Here is a 23,045-nt window from a genome sequence, read left to right as displayed (position 1 = left end):
AACATATCTTGTTTTATAAGTATTACTAATGGGAAACGCGTCTGAAGTCTTCCTGATTCGTCTCATCGTTACCTTCATGCAATTAGTGCAGAATGTAAGTTACCGTTTCATTGGATGGTTCTGCTGAAAGCAGCGATGTCGCCTACGGGTATTATAGGGCCAGGAACAGTGGGGTAAGTGCAGAGAGTGAAGGGTGGGCAGACAAAGATTGGGGGAACACATGACTGGTACAACGTGTGGGAGGGGTAAGAGGAATATATATATCATTTATATATTTATAGTGGGGCTGATGTTTGTTTTTCTACTTCAGCTGGTTTCTTTCTGTTGTGTTAGTGGCAGACCAGATAATAACATGAATTCAGTATTCCCTCTGCCCTGCGCCTCCCCCTTAGAGCCCCCGGAACTGTGCGCAGAAGCAGTTTTTCCCGGGGATCCTCCGTTCCTGCAGTCACTACAAACAGCTTGACCATAAAACAGTTGCTAAGATTGAGGACTGATTTTCTCAGGACAATAAGTAGCTGTTTGAGGCTTCACTTTGGTTCTGTCAGCCACACCCACTGCGCTTCTGGACGGACTGTGAGGGGAAAGACGGGTTAGTGACTCGTCCCCCCCTGGTCACCAGAGCACATTTACATGGGAATACTTCTGCCCAGGAGAGAGGAGGACCCCTCTGTACAACATTCAGGGCCTGATTCATTAAGGATCTTCATTTGAGAAACTTCTTACTTCAGTCTCCTGGACAAAACCATGTTACAATGCAAGGGGTGCAAATTAGTTTTCTGTTTTGCACATAAGTTAAATACTGACTGTTTTTTCATGTAACACACAAATACTTGATAGCTTATTTGTACACTGAAATTTAAAGTTGATATTTGTGTGCTACATGAAAAAAACAGTCAGTATTTAACTTATGTTTCTCAAGTTAAGATCCTTAATGATTCGGGCCCCTAGAGAGGTCTTCACCACAATACACCCCCCCCATAGATGGCATGAAATAAGCAGCGTTACTTGGGGCCTGGCACTGGGCTTACAGAGATGGGGGCTCCTGGTCAGGGGGGTGCTCTGTTTCTTTGGAAGTGGTTGGTCACTTAATGATGGTTTAGTCTTTTCTTAATTATATACATTTAGGGCAATCCCATTTAGTCTTCTGATAAGGGTCTATAATAACTTCATACATGAACAATGTGTGCTGTTCATTATTACACGCTGCTTCTCTCCCGATGTGCTGGGCCCGGCTGGTGTCCGCTGGCGGGAGTACAGCTCCGTCATAGCCCCTGATCTGTGCCCCTTCCCCGGTGGGTTATAGTTCATCTATAGAATGAGCAGGTTTGTACGTCAGCCCCGGGGATAGGAGACACTGCCGGCTTATTACCAGCTCGTCTGGGGCCGGGTATAATGAGGGAGCTGCTGTAACGTCATGTCAGCATGTTATGGATGAGCTGTTTGTAGATAATTGTAATACAAACCAATGACAATGAGATTTCCCGTTATGGACGAGATGTTAAAGCATTACATTTATTTTATTGTTCTGTTTAATAAACTTTCCTTTAAATACAAATATCTCAAAGTCCTGAGAGAGCATAAATGTGACCCCGTTGAAGGGTCTTGGGCTGCGGTGATGATACCTCCATACTTTACAGTAGGGAGACCCAGGTGGATCTGCAGTGATGCGGATTACGAAACCTAAGGTTGAGCTCCAGGGATAGCTAATAGTAATAGATGGATTGATAGGGATCATGTAATCATTCATCTTTAATTATGGTGACTCCTTTATCTCTTACCAAGCTTCCTCCTAGGTCTGGGATTTTGGAATCTTGGTAAAGGTCTTGTAACCAGGGCTGGTGAAATGCGTTGTCCACTCTTCTGTCTAGAGAAGAACGAGGCTGTAGATACTGTATCATCTGAGAGCCTCTCTTGGAGACTGAATGCTAGTCCACCCATATGGCTGTTTTATGCCGTAAATGGCTGTTAATCTCTTCAGCATTTGTAGGCTGTTCTCCCAGCTGTTACCACACATGCAGGATATTCTATAACCTACATCACTATTTTTTGCCTCTTGGTAAGATACTAAGAATATAGTTGGGGTGGCGTTAGTCGACCACCAGACGCTGTAAGTGCCAACTATGCACTTGTAGGAGAGTAGAGGCTGCCACCACCAGGCTTCTTTACTGGCACCTGGTCCCTCTTTTGGGTGGCGTGTAGCTGCTCCAGCGCCTCTTTGCTGGTGACTGACTGGTTCCTCCTGACTACTTACTATGGATTAGGACAGGCTGGGAATGGATTAGATTGTTGGCTGTCACACGTCACTCACCCACGGCTGCCACCCGGTAACCTGAACATCATTCATTCCTCATTCTCTGGTTCTAACCCCGGCTGTCAGGCCGGCAATCGATTCTGCACATGCGCAGGTAATCATATCACCTGTGTTCACCTGTCCTGTTCATCCATTGGTTACCTCTCGTTTATAAGGCTCCTCCCAGCTCCTCTTAGTGCTGGTTCTTCTCGTCAGACTCCTGGCCTGGAAGCAGCTCATGCACTCTGCTGCAATCACCTATTACCTGCGCCACTCGTTAGTGGTAACTACTGCAGATTATCGCTATCATCTCTCCAAGTGTGCTGCTGCAGATCATCTATTATCTCTCTGTGGACTATCGCTGAGCCTCACTCAGTACTCCTACTCATTTGTGGCTATCTAGTGCCTACATTCTTCTCCGTACTCGGTTCTCGCTCACTGGGAACTCCCCTGGAGGGACGCGACCTGCAGGGTGGAAGCTTCCAAGCCCAAATTCGCTTGCGGGAACCTCTGGTGAAAACCTTCCACTTTGTTAGATTCCGCGCCTCTGGGTGAAGTACCACCAATCCCAGGCAGAGCAGAAGGATCCCACTCATCCTAGTGAATCCTGATATTAGCTCTAATCTGTTGGTCACAGGGTACAGCAGAATAGAGCAGGATCTGTAAGAAGAGTACTATTATCACTGGAATCTTCTATCCAGCATCTGAAATAGAACAGATGGAGTCATTCTAACCCTTTGCTTGTCGTGAGCGTAGGACTTCCATTAATAGCTGTCCCACACTTAGGATACCAGCAATATAAAGCTTTGCCATGATGGACACCAGTGACCGCTATTATCTTACCTGCAGCCAACAGGAGGACCGTGATTCTTGTACTGGTGGTCGGTGCGGTCTCGGGCATCTGGGCTCAGGTTACTGGTGCAGAGTGTGAGTCTGGTGTTGCCAAACCATCCCCTGGTAGCGGAGGCTTCAACGTTTCGGGTCCTGATTTTAGCTGAACACATGAGCATTTTTGAGCATTTTGAGTCTGTGCAACCTAAAATAAAGTGAATTGGTGCATCCAGGACAAATATAAGTCGCTATTATTGTCTCGTATCCCCGGCTGCGTGTCTGCTCCGGGGATGAAGCTGGTGATTGTGACTTCCGTATGTTGTATTGTTAAATATATCATAAAAAGGAAAAAAAATAAACTTTATTGCTCCTCTGCTAATCAGTGAGGGGGGAGGTGACGCTGCTGATGTCCTGCCCAGCGTGGGGTCAGCCATGATATGACCCAGCCCCACAACAGACAGCCAACACCCCTGGCCTTAGTCGCCCCATGGTCCCAATATAGTGTAGTCCCTGAGTGTCCCTTCGCTATTTCACGGATATAATTGTGTCAGTGCTGACACAGTGTAAGGAATCGGGTTTTACGTTCTTTCCCTTTTATCTACGTAGTGGAAGAAGATTTGTAATAAAGGTGAAGTAGGGAGTAACCCTTTATGTGTGTTTTATTTCTTAGTATAATAGGGGAGAGGTACTTTGTACTGGGTGGGGGACACACTCCTCCCCCACCCTACATAGAAGTTATATCCTCAGACCCCACGCTGAGGGCTCCGTGGTATTGTGTAACTTGGGGCTGGGCCCCCTCCCTCGATGTCCCCCAGGATGTATAGGAGCGGAGATGGTTATTGATGTTAAGGGTAGTGGGCAACACGCACAGTAAACTGTTTATTTTAGTTTTAACAATCTGAGATGAGATCCGTCATCATCATCATCACACCAGGCTTATGGTGCAGAATAATCATCTCTGCCGTCATCCACACGCCCTGATTCCTCTCTCCAAGCACAAGTGCGAGACACTAGTTTCAGGGGCAAGTTCTGCGTAACTGTGTGTGACCATACAATGTATATAACAAGTCTATATACCCTTAGTGACTTTGCAGATGTTTGTGATATAAATAATCAACCAAAGTATATTCTATTTGTGTCCTCCGCAGACATCGAGCCTTCTCCGTGCAACAAGATTACTAGAAACCGTTTCAAACTGCTCCATAGAGATTGTTTTTTTATAATTCTATTTTTTAGACTTTCATGTCTGTGACCAATAAAACGAACTGCATTGGTCACAGTCGTGAATGGGTTTTTAAATTCTGTTTGTGATATAAATCCTGAAATTAGGGAAATCATCTCAGACCTTGTTCCAGCTTCAATGTGACCTTGTAACCCACAAAATTCAAATGATAAAATAAACGGACCCATTTTTAGGAAAAAGTAAAAAAAAAAATAAATCTAGAGTACCCTGGTTGCATAAGTGTGCACACCCGTTCATAATGTAACTGTATTCAGACTTAACCAATTATATGCAAAATCATGTTGAAGGTTATTTAGCAATCAGCTGCCTGTATTGAAGTGATTAACCCAATAAAGATCAGCTCTTCCTGTGGGATTTACTTTCTTGGTTGGGTCCTACTGACAGCCATGGTCCACCAGGAGCCTCCATAACATCTACAGATCTGATTTATATCAGAAGAGGATTATAACATTGTGTATAAGGCATTACATGTACCATGGAACGCCGTGAATACTATTATCAATAAGTGGAGGAAACGTGACACAACGGGGACATTGTCAAGATCAAGACGTCCCTCCAAAGTCGATGACCGGACCAGGAGAACACTCATCGGAGGCTTACGGCAACGTTAAGGGCCTTCGTCAGAGACGTGTAGAGAAAGTCTCACTGCTATAATAAAAGCATATAGAGTATTAGTTTTTGGGGTGTGGTTAATTATGCAACCAGGGTATTGTAGGTTTTTAATGTCACTTCTTTTTCCTAAAAATTGTCTATTTGTTTTTTCATTTGAATTCTGTTAGTTACAAGGTCACATTAAAGGTGGACAAAGGGCTGATATATATTTTATCTTATTTCAGACATTCTATCACAAACACCTACTATTTCAATAAGGGTGTGAATACTTTTTATAGCCACCATTAAAGTACACAGTTTTGGTATTGCTGTAAATGATAGAGGTCACAGGGATATTGTCATGGGTTTTGTTTATTTTGGGAATGAGAGGAATCGCTCCTTTTTGTTATTTTTGCCAGTATTTTCCATATAATGCCCATTCATTTAAAATATATTTTCTCAACTAAAAGCCCTTTGTGTCCCACAGAACAGTATACAATGTGCGTGGGTGTAATAGAAAAGTATTTACTTGAGAAACTAGTGCAGGTGGAAAATGTTGGAGTCACCTAAGGTGCAGATTGGACATTAGCAGCAAAATCCGTTATAAGGCAAGAGCCTGAATTATTATATCTCCTCTGTGATATAAAGAAGTCCTTTTATAACATCTTAGTGGACATGTTAATAAACCATTGATACATTAACTATTTTTGTGGTCTACAAGCCTGCATGTTGGAAACGTATATAAGTATCTTAAGCATAAAACTCAATATAAGACGCAACCAACGGCTTTATTCTGTTCTCTATTAAACTTATAAAAATACTTTTTAAAATTCAGAGGAAAATTAGGTCAAATATTAAAATTTTGGAGCGTTTTCAGAAAATGTACCGTATATACTCGAGTATAAGTCGACCCGAATATAAGCCGAGGCACCTAATTTTACTACATAAAACTGGGAAAACTTATTGACTCGAGTATAAGCCTAGGGTGGAAAAGAGCGCTAATTTAAAAACCTAAATAAAAATGATAGGTTCAATCTATGAAATCATTTTTAGCTAGATGACAAGGAACATTCATAAATGATTATAAAATCATTGGGTACAACCTAACCTAAATAAAGGGGTATATAAGGGGTAGGGATATAAATGTATGAACATGGTGGCTGTATTGTTTGTTTCTTTATGTAATTGCACTGTAAATTAAACAAAACAAAAAGGAGAGAGAGAGAGAGAGAGAGTGCGAGGATGAGAGAGAGAGAGAGAGAGAGAGGGACAGAAAAAGAAAGGGGTAAAAAGGGAGGGGGAGAGAGAGCGCATGGGGGTGAGAAAATAGAGATGGTGTAAGGAATGAGGGAGTGAGAGAGAAAAAAATGAAGAAAGAGAATGGGGTGGAGGGTTGTATTTGTAACTTGAAAGTCTTATCCTAACTCAGCCCACAGTTTTATTATTTCAATGTCAATCAAACTGACTTAAGAAATGAACATATTTTAAGTATGGTACTTTTTTTTACTGAACACAGAAATTGCTATTTGCATTTGAAAACCTTTTCAAACCTGACAACCTATATATCTTTCAGGAACTTGCCTTACAGTTTCCCTTTCAGAGCAGGTACTGTAGATCTTCATTGTACTGACATATCTAGAACTATCGAACCAACCCGAGTAAGATACTGAGTGAGATCATCAGACCTATGTTGAGAGGTGATAGAACTTCTTACGCGCATATTAATAGCTAACACGATAGGAAATAAACGTTACCATGTTCTGGTAGAAGATGGGAGATGGCTGGGTGGGTCCTTCCGGGAAGCACAGATATTGATTCTGGAAGACGCTAATGCTGGAGTCTGTGACAGTGACAGGTTCAAGAGTGGCATCCAACAACAGCTGATTCAAATAACTTTCCTCCTGAGCTTCATAGACTGGAAAATGTCTGGTCTGTTGGTAGCTGGGTACAGATGGTGCAGGTTCACATGCTCTATACATTTCTAAGGATTAAGAAAAGGCCACGGTTAGTTTTTAAGTATACATTGTAATATTTTTCACTTACCCGGCAGTGGAACGCATATGCGTTCCAACAACAGGAAGTTCGGCATTTGGAACGCAAGTTTGCGTTCCAAATGCCGAACTTCCTGTTGTTGCAACGCATATGCAGAGGTTGACAGCCGACGGACCGGACACCAGGTAAGTTCACCCGTGTATAAGCCGAGTGCCCTTTTTCAGCATACAAAAGTATGCTGAAAAACTCGGCTTATACACGAGTATATACGGTAAATAAAAATTGATTAATTCATATTGGGGAATTTTACAGTGTATTTTATTTTCTGTTTGAGTTACTTGTACTATCTGTGGCATTGTCCTCTTTACTCTCTATGATAGGGTTAGGGTCAGACCTCGGTTAGCTCCCTTGTAGTTGTGGTCAGACCTCGGTTAGCTCCCTTGTAGTTGTGGTCAGACCTCGGTTAGCTCCCTTGTAGTTGTGGTCAGACCTCGGTTAGCTCCTTGTAGTTAGGGTCAGACCTCGGTTAGCTCCCTTATAGTTGGGGTCAGACCTCGGTTAGCTCCCTTGTAGTTAGGGTCAGACCTCGGTTAGCTCCCTTATAGTTGGGGTCAGACCTCGGTTAGCTCCCTTGTAGTTGGGGTCAGACCTCGGTTAGCTCCCTTGTAGTTGGGGTCAGACCTCGGTTAGCTCCCTTATAGTTGGGGTCAGACCTCGGTTAGCTCCCTTGTAGTTAGGGTCAGACCTCGGTTAGCTCCCTTGTAGTTGGGGTCAGACCTCAGTTAGCTCCCTTGTAGTTAGGGTCAGACCTCGGTTAGCTCTTTTATAGTTGGGGTCAGACCTCGGTTAGCTCCCTTATAGTTGGGGTCAGACCTCGGTTAGCTCCCTTGTAGTTGGGGTCAGACCTCAGTTAGCTCCCTTGTAGTTAGGGTCAGACCTCGGTTAGCTCCCTTATAGTTGGGGTCAGACCTCGGTTAGCTCCCTTGTAGTTAGGGTCAGACCTCGGTTAGCTCTTTTATAGTTGGGGTCAGACCTCGCTTAGCTCCCTTATAGTTGGGGTCAGACCTCGGTTAGCTCCCTTGTAGTTAGGGTCAGACCTCGGTTAGCTCCCTTATAGTTGGGGTCAGACCTCGGTTAGCTCCCTTGTAGTTGGGGTCAGACCTCGGTTAGCTCTTTTATAGTTGGGGTCAGACCTCGCTTAGCTCCCTTATAGTTGGGGTCAGACCTCGGTTAGCTCCCTTGTAGTTAGGGTCAGACCTCGGTTAGCTCCCTTATAGTTAGGGTCAGACCTCGGTTAGCTCCCTTATAGTTGGGGTCAGACCTCAGTTAGCGCCCTTGTAGTTAGGGTCAGACCTCAGCTAGCTCCCTTGTAGTTAGGGTCAGACCTCGGTTAGCTTCCTTATAGTTAGGGTCAGACCTCGGTTAGCTCCCTTATAGTTGGGGTCAGACCTCAGTTAGCGCCCTTGTAGTTAGGGTCAGACCTCAGCTAGCTCCCTTGTAGTTAGGGTCAGACCTCGGTTAGGTCCCTTGTAGTTGGGGTCAGACCTTGGTTAGCTCCCTTGTAGTTAGGGTCAGGCCTCGGTTAGCTCCCTTGTAGTTGGGGTCAGACCTTGGTTAGCTCCCTTATAGTTGGGGTCAGACCTCGGTTAGCTCCCTTGTAGTTAGGGTCAGGCCTCGGTTAGCCCCCTTGTAGTTGGGGTCAGACCTCAGTTAGCTCCCTTGTAGTTAGGGTCAGGCCTCGGTTAGCTCCCTTGTAGTTGGGGTCAGACCTTGGTTAGCTCCCTTCTAGTTGGGGTCAGACCTCGGTTTGGCCCCAATCTTCGGCTGCTCAGGCTGGGATAGAGTTGGACTGGCATGTTGGTTGGGTTTCATTCAGGTTCATCTTTGGAACCAGGTTTAGGTTAAGTTTGGGCTTAGTTCAAATCTGTGTCTCTATAGGTTTCCTATTGGATGACAATAAGTGAATGGTTCACCCATTGTGATACTTTACTTTCTCCAAATTATGGAAAATCAACTTTTTCAGACAATCCTAAATGTTTCAGATAAAATGTTCCTGAGATGTTTTTGTGAATGATTTACTGAGCAGAATAAAACCCCTGAAGTAGCTGAAATGGTCATCTACCCATAATGCTCTCTGGTTAGCAGGGAAGCGCTTCTCTATCTTCTGTCACACGGCAGAAATGTCTGTATGGTAGACTGAGAGGGAACCTGGTGATGCCCCCACATGCCGGCGTACGGCGGTGCTACCACTGCTGGCGTACGGCGGTGCCCCCACATGCCGGCGTACGGCGGTGCCACCACATGCCGGTGGATGGCAGTGCCCCCACATGCCGGTGGATGGCAGTGCCCCCACATGCCGGCGTACGGCGGTGCCACCACATGCCGGCGGACGGTGGTTAGTGTTGTAACGTTGTGGTAAGTAGATTTAGTGGTCAGTAATGGAGAGCAGAACGTTCTCTTTTCCGATTTACTTTTTAGCTGAGCTGCGGTGGAAAGTTGGGATAACATTGAACAGTGAGTGGAAATCACAAATGAATTGTTAACTTATTACAAGTATGAACAATTACTTTTTAACAATTTACTGACATGAAGACGCTGTGTAACGCTGCTCCTACGTGTTGGTGACATCGCCAATCTCCCAGCCTATCAGACGGAGTAGCCAGCAGTGCACGCACAAGATAATTTAAATAATGAAACATTCCCTCTCTTTCCCATTTGCCAGCCAGTGAGGAAGGGGGTGTTAAATTTACATCCCCCGGCCGCTGGGGCGCTGGGAAAGGGCCTGAGTCATTAAGCAGAGTAAAGCATAGAAAAGGAGGAACTTTGCACCTGGGCAAAACCATGTTGCATTGGAGGGGGAGGTAAGTTTGAAATATGGGTACAAATTTATATTTGGGGTATGGCATGTCCTAGATCAACTTCAAATTTCAGGGTACAAATAAGCCATCAAGTATTTGTGTTCTACATGAAAAAACAGCCAGTATTTATCTTGCAAAATAATAAACTAAACTAACGAAATTTTGATGCTCCAAGTGACCGCCTGAATTAACCTGATGGTAGCGCCTGCCCTGTATTCAGGACTGTAGCGAAAACATACCTTAAATATATAACAAGATTCAGAATGAGTCACATCTAGTATAGGAAACCAATCAGTAACACGTGTAGTCTATGTTACGGCATATCTGAATGAGAGTGCCTCGCTAGCATGTAACGTGTCTGAATGAGAGTGCCTCTCTAGCATGTAGCGTGTCTGACGGAAAGTGCCTCACTAGCATGTAGCGTGTCTGACAGAGAGTGCCTCTCTAGCATGTAGCGTGTCTGACGGAGAGAGTGCCTCACTGGCATGTAGCATGTCTGACAGAGAGTGCCTCTCTAGCATGTAGCGTGTCTGACGGAGAGAGTGCCTCTCTAGCATGTAGCGAGTCTGACGGAGAGAGTGCCTCTCTAGCATGTAGCGAGTCTGACGGAGAATGCCTCTTTAGCATGTAGCGTGTCTGACGGAGAGTGCCTCTCTAGCATGTAGCGAGTCTGACAGAGAGTGCCTCTTTAGCATGTAGCGTGTCTGACGGAGAGTGCCTCTTTAGCATGTAGCGTGTCTGACGGAGAGTGCCTCTCTAGCATGTAGCGAGTCTGATGGAGAGTGCCTCTCTAGCATGTAGCGAGTCTGACGGAGAGTGCCTCTCTAGCATGTAGCGTGTCTGACAGAGAGTGCCTCTCTAGCATGTAGCGTGTCTGACAGAGAGTGCCTCTCTAGCATGTAGTGTGTCTGACAGAGAGTGCCTCTCTAGCATGTAGTGTGTCTGGCAGAGAGTGCCTCTCTAGCATGTAGTGTGTCTGACAGAGAGTGCCTCTCTAGCATGTAGTGTGTCTGACAGAGAGTGCCTCTTTAGCGTGTAGCGTGTCTGATGAAGAGTGCCTCTTTAGCATGTAGCGTGTCTGACGGACAGTGCCTCACTAGCATGTAGCGTGTCTGATGGAGAGTGCCTCTAGCATGTAGCGTGTCTGACAGAGAGTGCCTCTCTAGCATGTAGCGTGTCTGACAGAGAGTGCCTCTCTAGCATGTAGCGTGTCTGACGGAGAGTGCCTCATTTGCATGTAAAGTGTTTGACGGAGTGTGCCTCACTAGCATGTAGCGTGTCTGACGGACAGTGCCTCACTAGCATGTAGCGTGTCTGGCGGGCAGTGCCTCACTAGCATGTAGCGTGTCTGGCGGGCAGTGCCTCACTAGCTTGTAGCGTGTCTGACGGACAGTGCCTCACTAGCATGTAGCGTGTCTGACGGACAGTGCCTCACTAGCATGTAGCGTGTCTGACGAACAGTGCCTCACTAGCATGTAGCGTGTCTGACGGACAGTGCCTCACTGGTGTGTACCTTTTGCTTTACCTTCTGTTTAATATCATTGTATGTAATTTGTATGTACAGCGCTACGTAATATGTTGGTGCTTTATAAATAAAAGATAATAATGGAGAGACAGATAATTTCTAGACAGTGTAGATGAACAGGGACAGCTGCACAAATAGACAGACATTCCCAGGCCGCAGAGAGACAGACTGAGACAGCTGGGGAGAACGAGAGCCTCTAGCAGGGTCTGCCGGCTGCTGCTATTCCTGGCTTATCAGTGGAAGGAATTCGGCAGCTGGAGGGTGGAGAGTGGGCCCTCAGCACAGCCCTGGGGGACCCCCGCTCAGCCTAGAGCCCAGCAGGATCAGACCAGAGACTGCAAAACTCCTAATACTGGGGTACACGGAGCCGAGGGAGACAGACGGAGAGACAGACCCCTGAGAGGGACAGTGGGTGAAAGGCAGAGAGGGCTGGTGAGATAAGAGCGGGGGAGTGTGAGAGAGACACAGAGACTACAGCTAAACTTTCTTACTGCCAGTTCTCAGCAGTGAGTAGTGGTACCTGAGAGTATTACTGGGGAGTGTGCTCATACTACGGAGGGGGATACTGCGAGTACTCCTGGTCTATTACTCTGGAGGGGGGGGGGGTGCTAGCAGTATTCCTGGGCTGATACTACAGAGGGGGTACTAGCAGTATTTCCAGGCTGATACTACAGAGGGGGTACTAGCAGTATTCCTGGGCTGATACTACGGAGGGGGTACTAGCAGTATTCCCAGGCTGATACTACAGAGGAGGTACAAGTAGTATTCCCGGGCTGATATTCGTGAGGGGGTACTAGCAGTATTCCTGGGCTGATACTACAGAGGGGGTACTAGCAGTATTCCTGGGCTGTTACTACAGAGGAGGTACTAGCAGTATTCCTGGGCTGATACTCGTGAGGGGGTACAAGCAGTATTCCTGGGCTGATACTACGGAGGGGGTACTAGCAGTATTCCTGGGCTGATACTCGTGAGGGGGTACTAGCAGTATTCCTGGCCTGATACTACTGAGGGGGTATTAGCAGTATTACCGAGCTGATACTACAGGGGGGGGGGGTACTAGCAGTATTCCTGGGCTGATACTACGGAGGGGGTACTAGCAGTACTCCCAGACTGATACTACGGAGGGGGTACTAGCAGTACTCCCAGACTGATACTACGGAGGGGGTACTAGCAGTACTCCCAGACTGATACTACGGAGGGGGTACTAGCAGTACTCCCAGGCTGATACTACGGAGGGGGTACTAGCAGTACTCCCAGACTGATACTACGGAGGGGGTACTAGCAGTACTCCCAGACTGATACTACGGAGGGGGTACTAGCAGTACTCCCAGACTGATACTACGGAGGGAGGACAGACTGCACTGATTGTCAGGAATCATTACTAAGTCTGACATCCTAGACAATACTCTGCAGTATTATACTGTGACACTGTATAGCTGGGAATGGAGAAAGACAGTAATTAGGGGGAAGTTACTCCTCATAGACACAGAACATATATAATTGTGGGATATAGATCATATAAGTGTACTAAATACTCGGCAGGCGGGTGGCAGAGAGTATTTCTACCTATGGCAGCTGATGAAGGCGCTGGAGGAGCTCGCAGAGCAACTAAGAGCAAACTGTTTGAGTTCCTGGTACATGGAGTGGTGAGTGTGGGGCAATTATATTACAGAGGGGGTCGACTTTAGGGGATATGTAAAAACAAACATCCTACACTGTATGTAACACGCGCCCACCGTCCCGTGGGGGTTATATCCTATCTCACCTGTTACCTGTGATCCTGTATTGTTCTGTATATAGTTATATAGTGACATATTGTATGAGTGATATCCTATCTCACCTGTTACCTGTGATCCTGTATTGTTCTGTATATAGTTATATAGTGACATATTGTATGGGAGTGATATCCTATCTCACCTGTTACCTGTGACCCTGTATTGTTCTGTATATAGTTATATAGTGACATATTGTATGGGAGTGATATCCTATCTCACCTGTTACCTGTGACCCTGTATTGTTCTGTATATAGTTATATAGTGACATATTGTATGGGAGTGATATCCTATCTCACCTGTTACCTGAGACCCTGTATTGTTCTGTATATAGTTACATAGTGACATATTGTATGGGAGTGATATCCTATCTCACCTGTTACCTGTGATCCTGTATTGTTCTATATATAGTTATATAGTGACATATTGTATGGGAGTGATATCCTATCTCACCTGTTACCTGTGATCCTGTATTGTTCTGTATATAGTTATATAGTGACATATTGTATGGGAGTGATATCCTATCTCACCTGTTACCTGTGACCCTGTATTGTTCTGTATATAGTTATATAGTGACATATTGTATGGGAGTGATATCCTATCTCACCTGTTACCTGTGACCCTGTATTGTTCTGTATATAGTTATATAGTGACATATTGTATGGGAGTGATATCCTATCTCACCTGTTACCTGAGACCCTGTATTGTTCTGTATATAGTTACATAGTGACATATTGTATGGGAGTGATATCCTATCTCACCTGTTACCTGTGATCCTGTATTGTTCTATATATAGTTATATAGTGACATATTGTATGGGAGTGATATCCTATCTCACCTGTTACCTGTGATCCTGTATTGTTCTGTATATAGTTACATAGTGACATATTGTATGGGAGTGATATCCTATCTCACCTGTTACCTGTGATCCTGTATTGTTCTATATATAGTTATATAGTGACATATTGTATGGGAGTGATATCCTATCTCACCTGTTACCTGTGATCCTGTATTGTTCTGTATATAGTTACATAGTGACATATTGTATGGGAGTGATATCCTATCTCACCTGTTACCTGTGATCCTGTATTGTTCTGTATATAGTTACATAGTGACATATTGTATGGGAGTGTTATCCTATCTCACCTGTTACCTGTGACCCTGTATTGTTCTGTATATAGTTATATAGTGACATATTGTATGAGTGATATCATATCTCACCTGTTACCTGTGATCCTGTATTGTTCTGTGTATAGTTATATAGTGACATATTGTATGAGTGATATCCTATCTCACCTGTTACCTGTGATCCTGTATTGTTCTGTGTATAGTTATATAGTAACATATTGTATGGGAGTGATATCCTATCTCACCTGTTACCTGTGACCCTGTATTGTTCTGTATATAGTTATTTAGTAACATATTGTATGGGAGTGATATCCTATCTCACCTGTTACCTGTGATCCTGTATTGTTCTGTGTATAGTTATATAGTAACATATTGTATGGGAGTGATATCCTATCTCACCTGTTACCTGTGACCCTGTATTGTTCTGTGTATAGTTATATAGTGACATATTCTATGAGTGATATCATATCTCACCTGTTACCTGTGATCCTGTATTGTTCTGTATATAGTTATATAGTGACATATTCTATGAGTGATATCCTATCTCACCTGTTACCTGTGACCCTGTATTGTTCTGTATATAGTTATTTAGTAACATATTGTATGGGAGTGATATCCTATCTCACCTGTTACCTGTGATCCTGTATTGTTCTGTGTATAGTTATATAGTAACATATTGTATGGGAGTGATATCCTATCTCACCTGTTACCTGTGACCCTGTATTGTTCTGTATATAGTTATATAGTGACATATTGTATGGGAGTGATATCCTATCTCACCTGTTACCTGTGACCCTGTATTGTTCTGTATATAGTTATATAGTGACATATTGTATGGGAGTGATATCCTATCTCACCTGTTACCTGTGATCCTGTATTGTTCTGTATATAGTTATATAGTGACATATTGTATGGGAGTGATATCCTATCTCACCTGTTACCTGTGATCCTGTATTGTTCTGTATATAGTGACATATTGTATGGGAGTGATATCCTATCTCACCTGTTACCTGTGACCCTGTATTGTTCTGTATATAGTTACATAGTGACATATTGTATGGGAGTGATATCCTATCTCACCTGTTACCTGTGATCCTGTATTGTTCTGCATATAGTTATATAGTGACATATTGTATGGGAGTGATATCCTATCTCACCTGTTACCTGTGACCCAGTATTGTTCTGTATATAGTTATATAGTGACATATTGTATGGGAGTGATATCCTATCTCACCTGTTACCTGTGAGCCTGTATTGTTCTGTATATAGTTACATAGTGACATATTGTATGGGAGTGATATCTTATCTCACCTGTTACCTGTGACCCTGTATTGTTCTGTATATAGTTATATAGTGACATATTGTATGGGAGTGATATCCTATCTCACCTGTTACCTGTGACCCTGTATTGTTCTGTATATAGTTATATAGTGACATATTATATGGGAGTGATATCCTATCTCACCTGTTACCTGTGACCCTGTATTGTTCTGTATATAGTTATATAGTGACATATTGTATGGGAGTGATATCCTATCTCACCTGTTACCTGTGATCCTGTATTGTTCTGTATATAGTGACATATTGTATGGGAGTGATATCCTATCTCACCTGTTACCTGTGACCCTGTATTGTTCTGTATATAGTTACATAGTGACATATTGTATGGGAGTGATATCCTATCTCACCTGTTACCTGTGATCCTGTATTGTTCTGTATATAGTTATATAGTGACATATTGTATGGGAGTGATATCCTATCTCACCTGTTACCTGAGACCCTGTATTGTTCTGTATATAGTTATATAGTGACATATTGTATGGGAGTGATATCCTATCTCACCTGTTACCTGTGATCCTGTATTGTTCTGTGTATAGTTATATAGTGACATATTCTATGAGTGATATCCTATCTCACCTGTTACCTGTGAGCCTGTATTGTTCTGTATATAGTTACATAGTGACATATTGTATGGGAGTGATATCCTATCTCACCTGTTACCCGTGATCCTGTATTGTTCTGTATATAGTTATATAGTGACATATTGTATGGGAGTGATATCCTATCTCACCTGTTACCTGTGATCCTGTATTGTTCTGTATATAGTTATATAGTGACATATTGTATGGGAGTGATATCCTATCTCACCTGTTACCTGTGATCCTGTATTGTTCTGTATATAGTTATATAGTGACATATTGTATGGGAGTGATATCCTATCTCACCTGTTACCTGAGACCCTGTATTGTTCTGTATATAGTTATATAGTGACATATTGTATGGGAGTGATATCCTATCTCACCTGTTACCTGTGACCCTGTATTGTTCTGTGTATAGTTATATAGTGACATATTGTATGGGAGTGATATCCTATCTCACCTGTTACCTGTTACCCTGTATTGTTCTGTGTATAGTTATATAGTGACATATTCTATGGGAGTGATATCCTATCTCACCTGTTACCTGTGACCCTATATTGTTCTGTATATAGTTATATAGTGACATATTGTATGGGAGTGATATCCTATCTCACCTGTTACCTGTGATCCTGTATTGTTCTGTGTATAGTTATATAGTGACATATTCTATGAGTGATATCCTATCTCACCTGTTACCTGTGATCCTCTATTGTTCTGTATATATTTATATAGTGACATATTGTATGGGAGTGATATCCTATCTCACCTGTTACATGTGATCCTGTATTGTTCTGTATATAGTTATATAGTGACATATTGTATGGGAGTGATATCCTATCTCACCTGTTACCTGTGATCCTGTATTGTTCTATATATAGTTATATAGTGACATATTGTATGGGAGTGATATCCTATCTCACCTGTTACCTGAGACCCTGTATTGTACTGTATATAGTTATATAGTGACATATTGTATGGGAGTGATATCCTATCTCACCTGTTACCTGTGATCCTGTATTGTTCTGTGTATAGTTATATAGTGACATATTCTATGAGTGATATCCTATCTCACCTGTTACCTGTGATCCTGTATTGTTCTGTATATAGTTATATAGTGACATATTGTATGGGAGTGATATCCTATCTCACCTGTTACATGTGATCCTGTATTGTTCTGTATATAGTTATATAGTGACATATTGTATGGGAGTGATATCCTATCTCACCTGTTACCTGTGATCCTGTATTGTTCTGTATATAGTTACATAGTGACATATTGTATGGGAGTGATATCCTATCTCACCTGTTACATGTGATCCTGTATTGTTCTGTATATAGTTATATAGTGACATATTGTATGGGAGTGATATCCTATCTCACCTGTTACCTGTGACCCTATATTGTTCTGTATATAGTTATATAGTGACATATTGTATGGGAGTGATATCCTATCTCACCTGTTACATGTGATCCTGTATTGTTCTGTATATAGTTATATAGTGACATATTGTATGGGAGTGATATCCTATCTCACCTGTTACCTGTGACCCTATATTGTTCTGTATATAGTTATATAGTGACATATTCTATGGGAGTGATATCCTATCTCACCTGTTACCTGTGATCCTGTATTGTTCTGTATATAGTTATATAGTGACATATTGTATGGGAGTGATATCCTATCTCACCTGTTACATGTGATCCTGTATTATATATTCATATATTAAGATATTCTGAGGAGTATGATAAATCTATTTTCTTTTACACAAAAAGGTACAATTTTGTGCCTTTTGTAATGGAATGAAGTACCTCAGACTGCACCACATTGATTCCTCCTCTCTCCACATATGTAGAAGCTGAAGTACAAGCAAACATGCTTTTGGATACTTCCCAATAATCCTGATTTTCAAATACAGGGACATTTTTCAGATGTAAAAAGGGGCGTGGTCGTGCAGGAAGTGGGTGGAGCATTGGTGGAACATGGCGTGGTTTGTGGTTTTGGGCGGGTAGATGGGTCTGGCCTAGTTTTTCATTTCCATTTGGGAATCATGTGGGGTGTGTGCGTTTGTAACCGTGTACTGAATACCGTTGCTGCATTGAAGTTTTGTGTGTATTATTTATATCGCTCCATTCATCTTATGTATTGATGTACAGAGACTACTTATCATTCACATCTATCATGTACCAGTGGGGCTTACAGTATAAGTTATATACCACATACATACTGAATAGGGTCCAATTTGTCAAGCCAGTTAACCCATCACATACTTGCCCACTCTCTGAATGTACGGAGAACTCCTGAATTCTGGGTAGGTCTCCCACACTTCAGAGACTAGGCCATCCTCCCGTAACCTGGCCACTTCTCAGTGAAGTGGGTAAGATGGGGGCTCCATGACATGAATCGCTGATGCGGTTGTGTCATTGTGTTGCTGAGTGATGTGGTGACAGAATGTCGCAATTTGCCGCTGCGTTCCTCACACTTCATCTCCTCACCGGGATCTCCAGGAGACGAAGAGCAAAACGTTGGCAAGTATGTTTTTTAAACGTGTGAGGAAACCCAGACAGAGAGAACACACAGATGCCACACAGATAGGGCCCTGGTCATAGTTGTACCAATGACCCCAGTACTGTGAGGCAGCAATGCTAACCACTGAGCCTCCATGCTGCTTCCTACTACTCTGTGTGATCTCCTCTCATTTATCTGTGTGTGATTTCTTCGCCCTCTTACTATACTGATTACTGGAAGTCGTATACTTTGAGCTATGTCAGTGTTGTGTAGTTTTAGGCTTGTATCGTATGAATTATAACAATATCATCTTTGTCACCTCAGCGCCCTGGCATGCCCTCTGGGGCCCGCATGCCTCATCAAGGTGCTCCTATGGGCCCTCCAGGACCCCCATTTGGTGGTAGCCCGTCTGTCCGTCCAGGAATCCCGCCAACCGTAATGGAACCAACCAGGAAACGCTCGGCTCCACCACAGGTCCAGCAGCAAACGGCCTCACAAGGACGGAGCCGTAGGTGAGGAGATAAAGCTAGCGAGTACCAAGTACAGAGACCAGGTGCACCTGCATATTAATCAGTGGACCTTTCTCTTCTCAATATTTAGCGCAAAGAGAAGGAAAATGGCGGACAAGATTCTTCCACAGCGGGTGAGTAACTTCTTTCAATACTGGAGCTCACAAAATACTTCCAAATTATTACCTTTATGCCCCTTTTCTCGTCTCCTAGGTGTCATTTTTTTTTAAATAGTGCTTATAGGAATATATGTGACCATAATGTCAGATCTTGGGCATATTTTGATACACTGATACGCAAAGAGGTTAATCCTCCAGCGACTATCCCCCTAGATGAGATAAGTATTGGATCCACGCCGGAAACCATAGTGAAAACCACACAGATAGAGAAATCCTGGTTGGAGCACTTTATTATATTTGAGAAATATTGTGCAAAAAGATTCCCAGTTTTGTAACAATCCCTATCTGTCTTCATAGTATTATCATGTGCCCCCGTAGTGTTATCATGTGCCTCCGTAGTGTTATCATGTGGCCCCCGTAGTGTTATCATGCGCCCCCGTAGCGTTATCATGTGCCTCCGTAGTGTTATCATGTGGCCCCCGTAGTGTTATCATGTGCCCCCGTAGTGTTATCATGTGGCCCCCGTAGTGTTATCATGTGGCCCCCGTAGTGTTATCATGCGCCCCCGTAGCGTTATCATGTGCCTCCGTAGTGTTATCATGTGCCCCCGTAGTGTTATCATGTGCCCCCGTAGTGTTATCATGTGCCCCCGTAGTGTTATCATGTGCCTCCGTAGTGTTATCATGTGCCTCCGTAGTGTTATCATGTGCCCCCGTAGTGTTATCATGTGCCCCCGTAGTGTTATCATGTGCCCCCGTAGTGTTATCATGTGCCTCCGTAGTGTTATCATGTGCCTCCGTAGTGTTATCATGTGCCCCCGTAGTGTTATCATGTGCCCCCGTAGTGTTATCATGTGCCCCCGTAGTGTTATCATGTGCCTCCGTAGTATTATCATGTGCCCCCGTAGTGTTATCATGTGCCTCCGTAGTGTTATCATGTGGCCCCCGTAGTGTTATCATGCGCCCCCGTAGCGTTATCATGCGCCTCCGTAGTGTTATCATGTGGCCCCCGTAGTGTTATCATGTGCCCCCGTAGTGTTATCATGTGCCCCCGTAGTGTTATCATGTGCCTCCGTAGTATTATCATGTGCCCCCGTAGTGTTATCATGGGCCTCCGTAGTGTTATCATGTGCCCCCGTAGTGTTATCATGTGGCCCCCGTAGTGTTATCATGCGCCCCCGTAGCGTTATCATGTGCCCCCGTAGTGTTATCATGTGCCTCTGTAGTGTTATCATGTGCCCCCGTAGTGTTATCATGTGGCCCCCATAGTGTTATCATGTGCCCCCGTAGTGTTATCATGTGCCCCCGTAGTGTTATCATGTGCCTCTGTAGTGTTATCATGTGCCTCCGTAGTGTTATCATGTGCCTCCGTAGTGTTATCATGTGCCTCCGTAGTGTTATCATGTGCCCCCGTAGTATTATCATGTACCCCCGTAGTGTTATCATGTGCCCCCGTAGTATATTTATGTGCAAAGCTGCAGAACATCTCCAACAACTAACACAAACACCACATTGCATTGTGCAATTCAGGTCTCCTAGCAGACCCCTGATCCACCAATGGAGAGCTCCATAGTTTGTATTATCGCTGTTCTGTCCAGGTTGGTGGGATTGCTAGAAGTTACGATAATGCATTGGTAGTATGCAGGACCAGCAATATAACTATACACCGATCAGCCACAAAGTTAAAACCGCTGACAAGGGAAGTGAATAACATTGATTATCTGGTTACACTGGCACCTGTCAAGGGGGTGGGATATATTAAGCAGCAAGTAACCAGTCAGTTCTTGAAGTTGATATGTTGGAAGCAGGAAAAATGGGCAACGTAAGGATCTGAGAGACTTTGTTTGACAAGGGCCAAATTGTGATGTTTAGACGTCTGGGTCAGAACATCTCCATATTGGCAGCTCTTGTGGGGTGTTCCCAGCATGCAGTGGTTAGTACCTACCAAAAGTGGTCCAAGGAAGGACAAGCGATGAACCGGTGACAGGGTCATGGGTGCCCAAGGCTCATTGGTGTGTGTGGGGAGGAAGACTAGCCCGTCTGGTCCAATCCCACAGAGGAGCTACTGTAGCACAAATTGATAAAAAAGTTAATACTGGTTATGGTAGAAAGGTGTCAGATCACACAGAGCATCGCAGCGTATGGGGCTGTGTATGGGGCTGCCGACCTGTCAGAGAGCCCCTGCTGACCCCTGTCCACCGGTGAAAGTGCCTACAATGGGCTCGTGAGCGCCAGACTGGATCATGGACTAATGGAAGTAGGTGGCCTGGTCTGATGAATGACGTCAGGTGCGTGTGTATCATTTACCTGGGGAAGAGATGGCAGCCGGCGGAGGCAGTGTGATGCTCTGGGCAATGTTCTGCTGGGAAACCTGGGTCCTGGCATTCATGTGGATGTTACTATGACACGTACCACCTACCTGAACATTGCTGCAGACCAAGTACACCCCTTCATGGCAGCGGTATTCCCTGATGGCAGTGGCCTCTTACAGCAGGATAATACGCCCTCCACACTGCAGGACTTGTTCAGGAATGGTTTGAGGACCATGAGTTCAAGGTGTTGACTTGGCCTCCAAATTCCCCAGATCTCATCCGATGGAGCATCTGTGGGATCTGCTGGAGAAACAAGTCCGAGCCACAGAGGACCCACCTCACAACTTCCAGGACTTACAGGATCTACCGTCCTGGTACCAAATACCACAGGGCACCTTCAGTGCTGTTTTGGTGGCATGAGGGAGACCTGCACAATATTAGGCAGGTGGCTTTAATGCTGTGGCCGATCGGTGTATATGTCAGTATATAACCATATATCTCTCCAATAGAAGTCAATTCGACTTGTGGCCAGAAGACTGACTAAATATTAAAAAAAATGATTTATACAGGGGAAAAATAAAGATAAACATTATAATTTTATGGAAGTGACTTCTGACCTCCACCTATTGCCCAGGCAGACCTGATATTATCATTAGATACAACAACAGATATAATTGTATCCAGCGCACTGACCTGAGCTTAGCTCTTGTCAAATCCAACCTGGTTTATCCAACGTTTAATTACAACGTATTTAGCACTATGGTGTTTGTGTTAGTTTGGAAGCATTGACAATAGAACACATCAACCTCATCAAACATCAGAAATACATTTCTATTGTTATTTGGTATTGAACTCTGATATTTACTGCTGGATTGTGTTTAGAGACTTGGAAATCTGCCCACAAGCCCCATCTTATGGGATATGGTGAGTTCTTGTTGAGGGAGTAGGTAGGTTTTTGATTTTTATTAGTATCTCGAACAATTAGTTAATAAAATGATGTACATCGATAAACGAGCAGATTTTGGAGCATCTGTAGTTGTACATTTATCCTGGTTGTGTTGATGAACAGGTCCATGTCTGATGTAACATACGGTCATTGTCTGAGTCTTCTTCTCTGTTAGATCCGAGAGTTGGTTCCAGAGTCTCAGGCTTATATGGACCTTTTGGCATTTGAAAGAAAATTGGACCAAACCATAATGAGGAAACGTGTTGATATCCAAGAAGCCTTGAAGAGACCTATAAAGGTCAGAGGACCTCTGAGAGTAGAGAATTTTCGGAGGCAGAACACAGAGTGCAGAGGATTATCAGAGGTAGATCACAGGGGGCAGAGGATTATTTTAAGGTAGATTAAGAGGAAATTACATTGGGGTAAATCACAAACATGAGAGGAATATATTAGAGTATATAACAAAGGATTATCTGAGGTACAGAGGGCACAATGGTAAAAG

The 23,045-nt window shown here is 43.8% G+C and overlaps 1 protein-coding gene across 5 annotated transcripts in view; it reads left to right on the top strand.

Moving 5' to 3' along the window:
- Positions 1–23,045, top strand: part of SMARCD3 (SWI/SNF related BAF chromatin remodeling complex subunit D3) — an 88,327-nt gene that overhangs the window by 4,789 nt on the left and 60,493 nt on the right. For 2 of the 5 annotated variants that reach the window (XM_075214337.1, XM_075214336.1), the window contains exons 2-4: positions 18,983–19,170; positions 19,259–19,301; positions 22,719–22,841. In XM_075214337.1, the coding sequence (XP_075070438.1) occupies positions 18,983–19,170; positions 19,259–19,301; positions 22,719–22,841 (354 nt within the window). Of the gene's footprint in view, positions 1–11,593; positions 12,980–18,982; positions 19,171–19,258; positions 19,302–22,718; positions 22,908–23,045 lie in introns of those variants that run through there. The other 3 variants (XM_075214335.1, XM_075214338.1, XM_075214333.1) reach the window with 3 other exon arrangements.

This window comes from Mixophyes fleayi, chromosome 5 (assembly GCF_038048845.1).
Source record: "Mixophyes fleayi isolate aMixFle1 chromosome 5, aMixFle1.hap1, whole genome shotgun sequence".
Taxonomy (NCBI): Eukaryota; Metazoa; Chordata; class Amphibia; order Anura; family Limnodynastidae; genus Mixophyes; species Mixophyes fleayi.
Note: the sequence above shows the minus strand (reverse complement) of the source record. Positions and strands in the feature narration are given on the sequence as shown.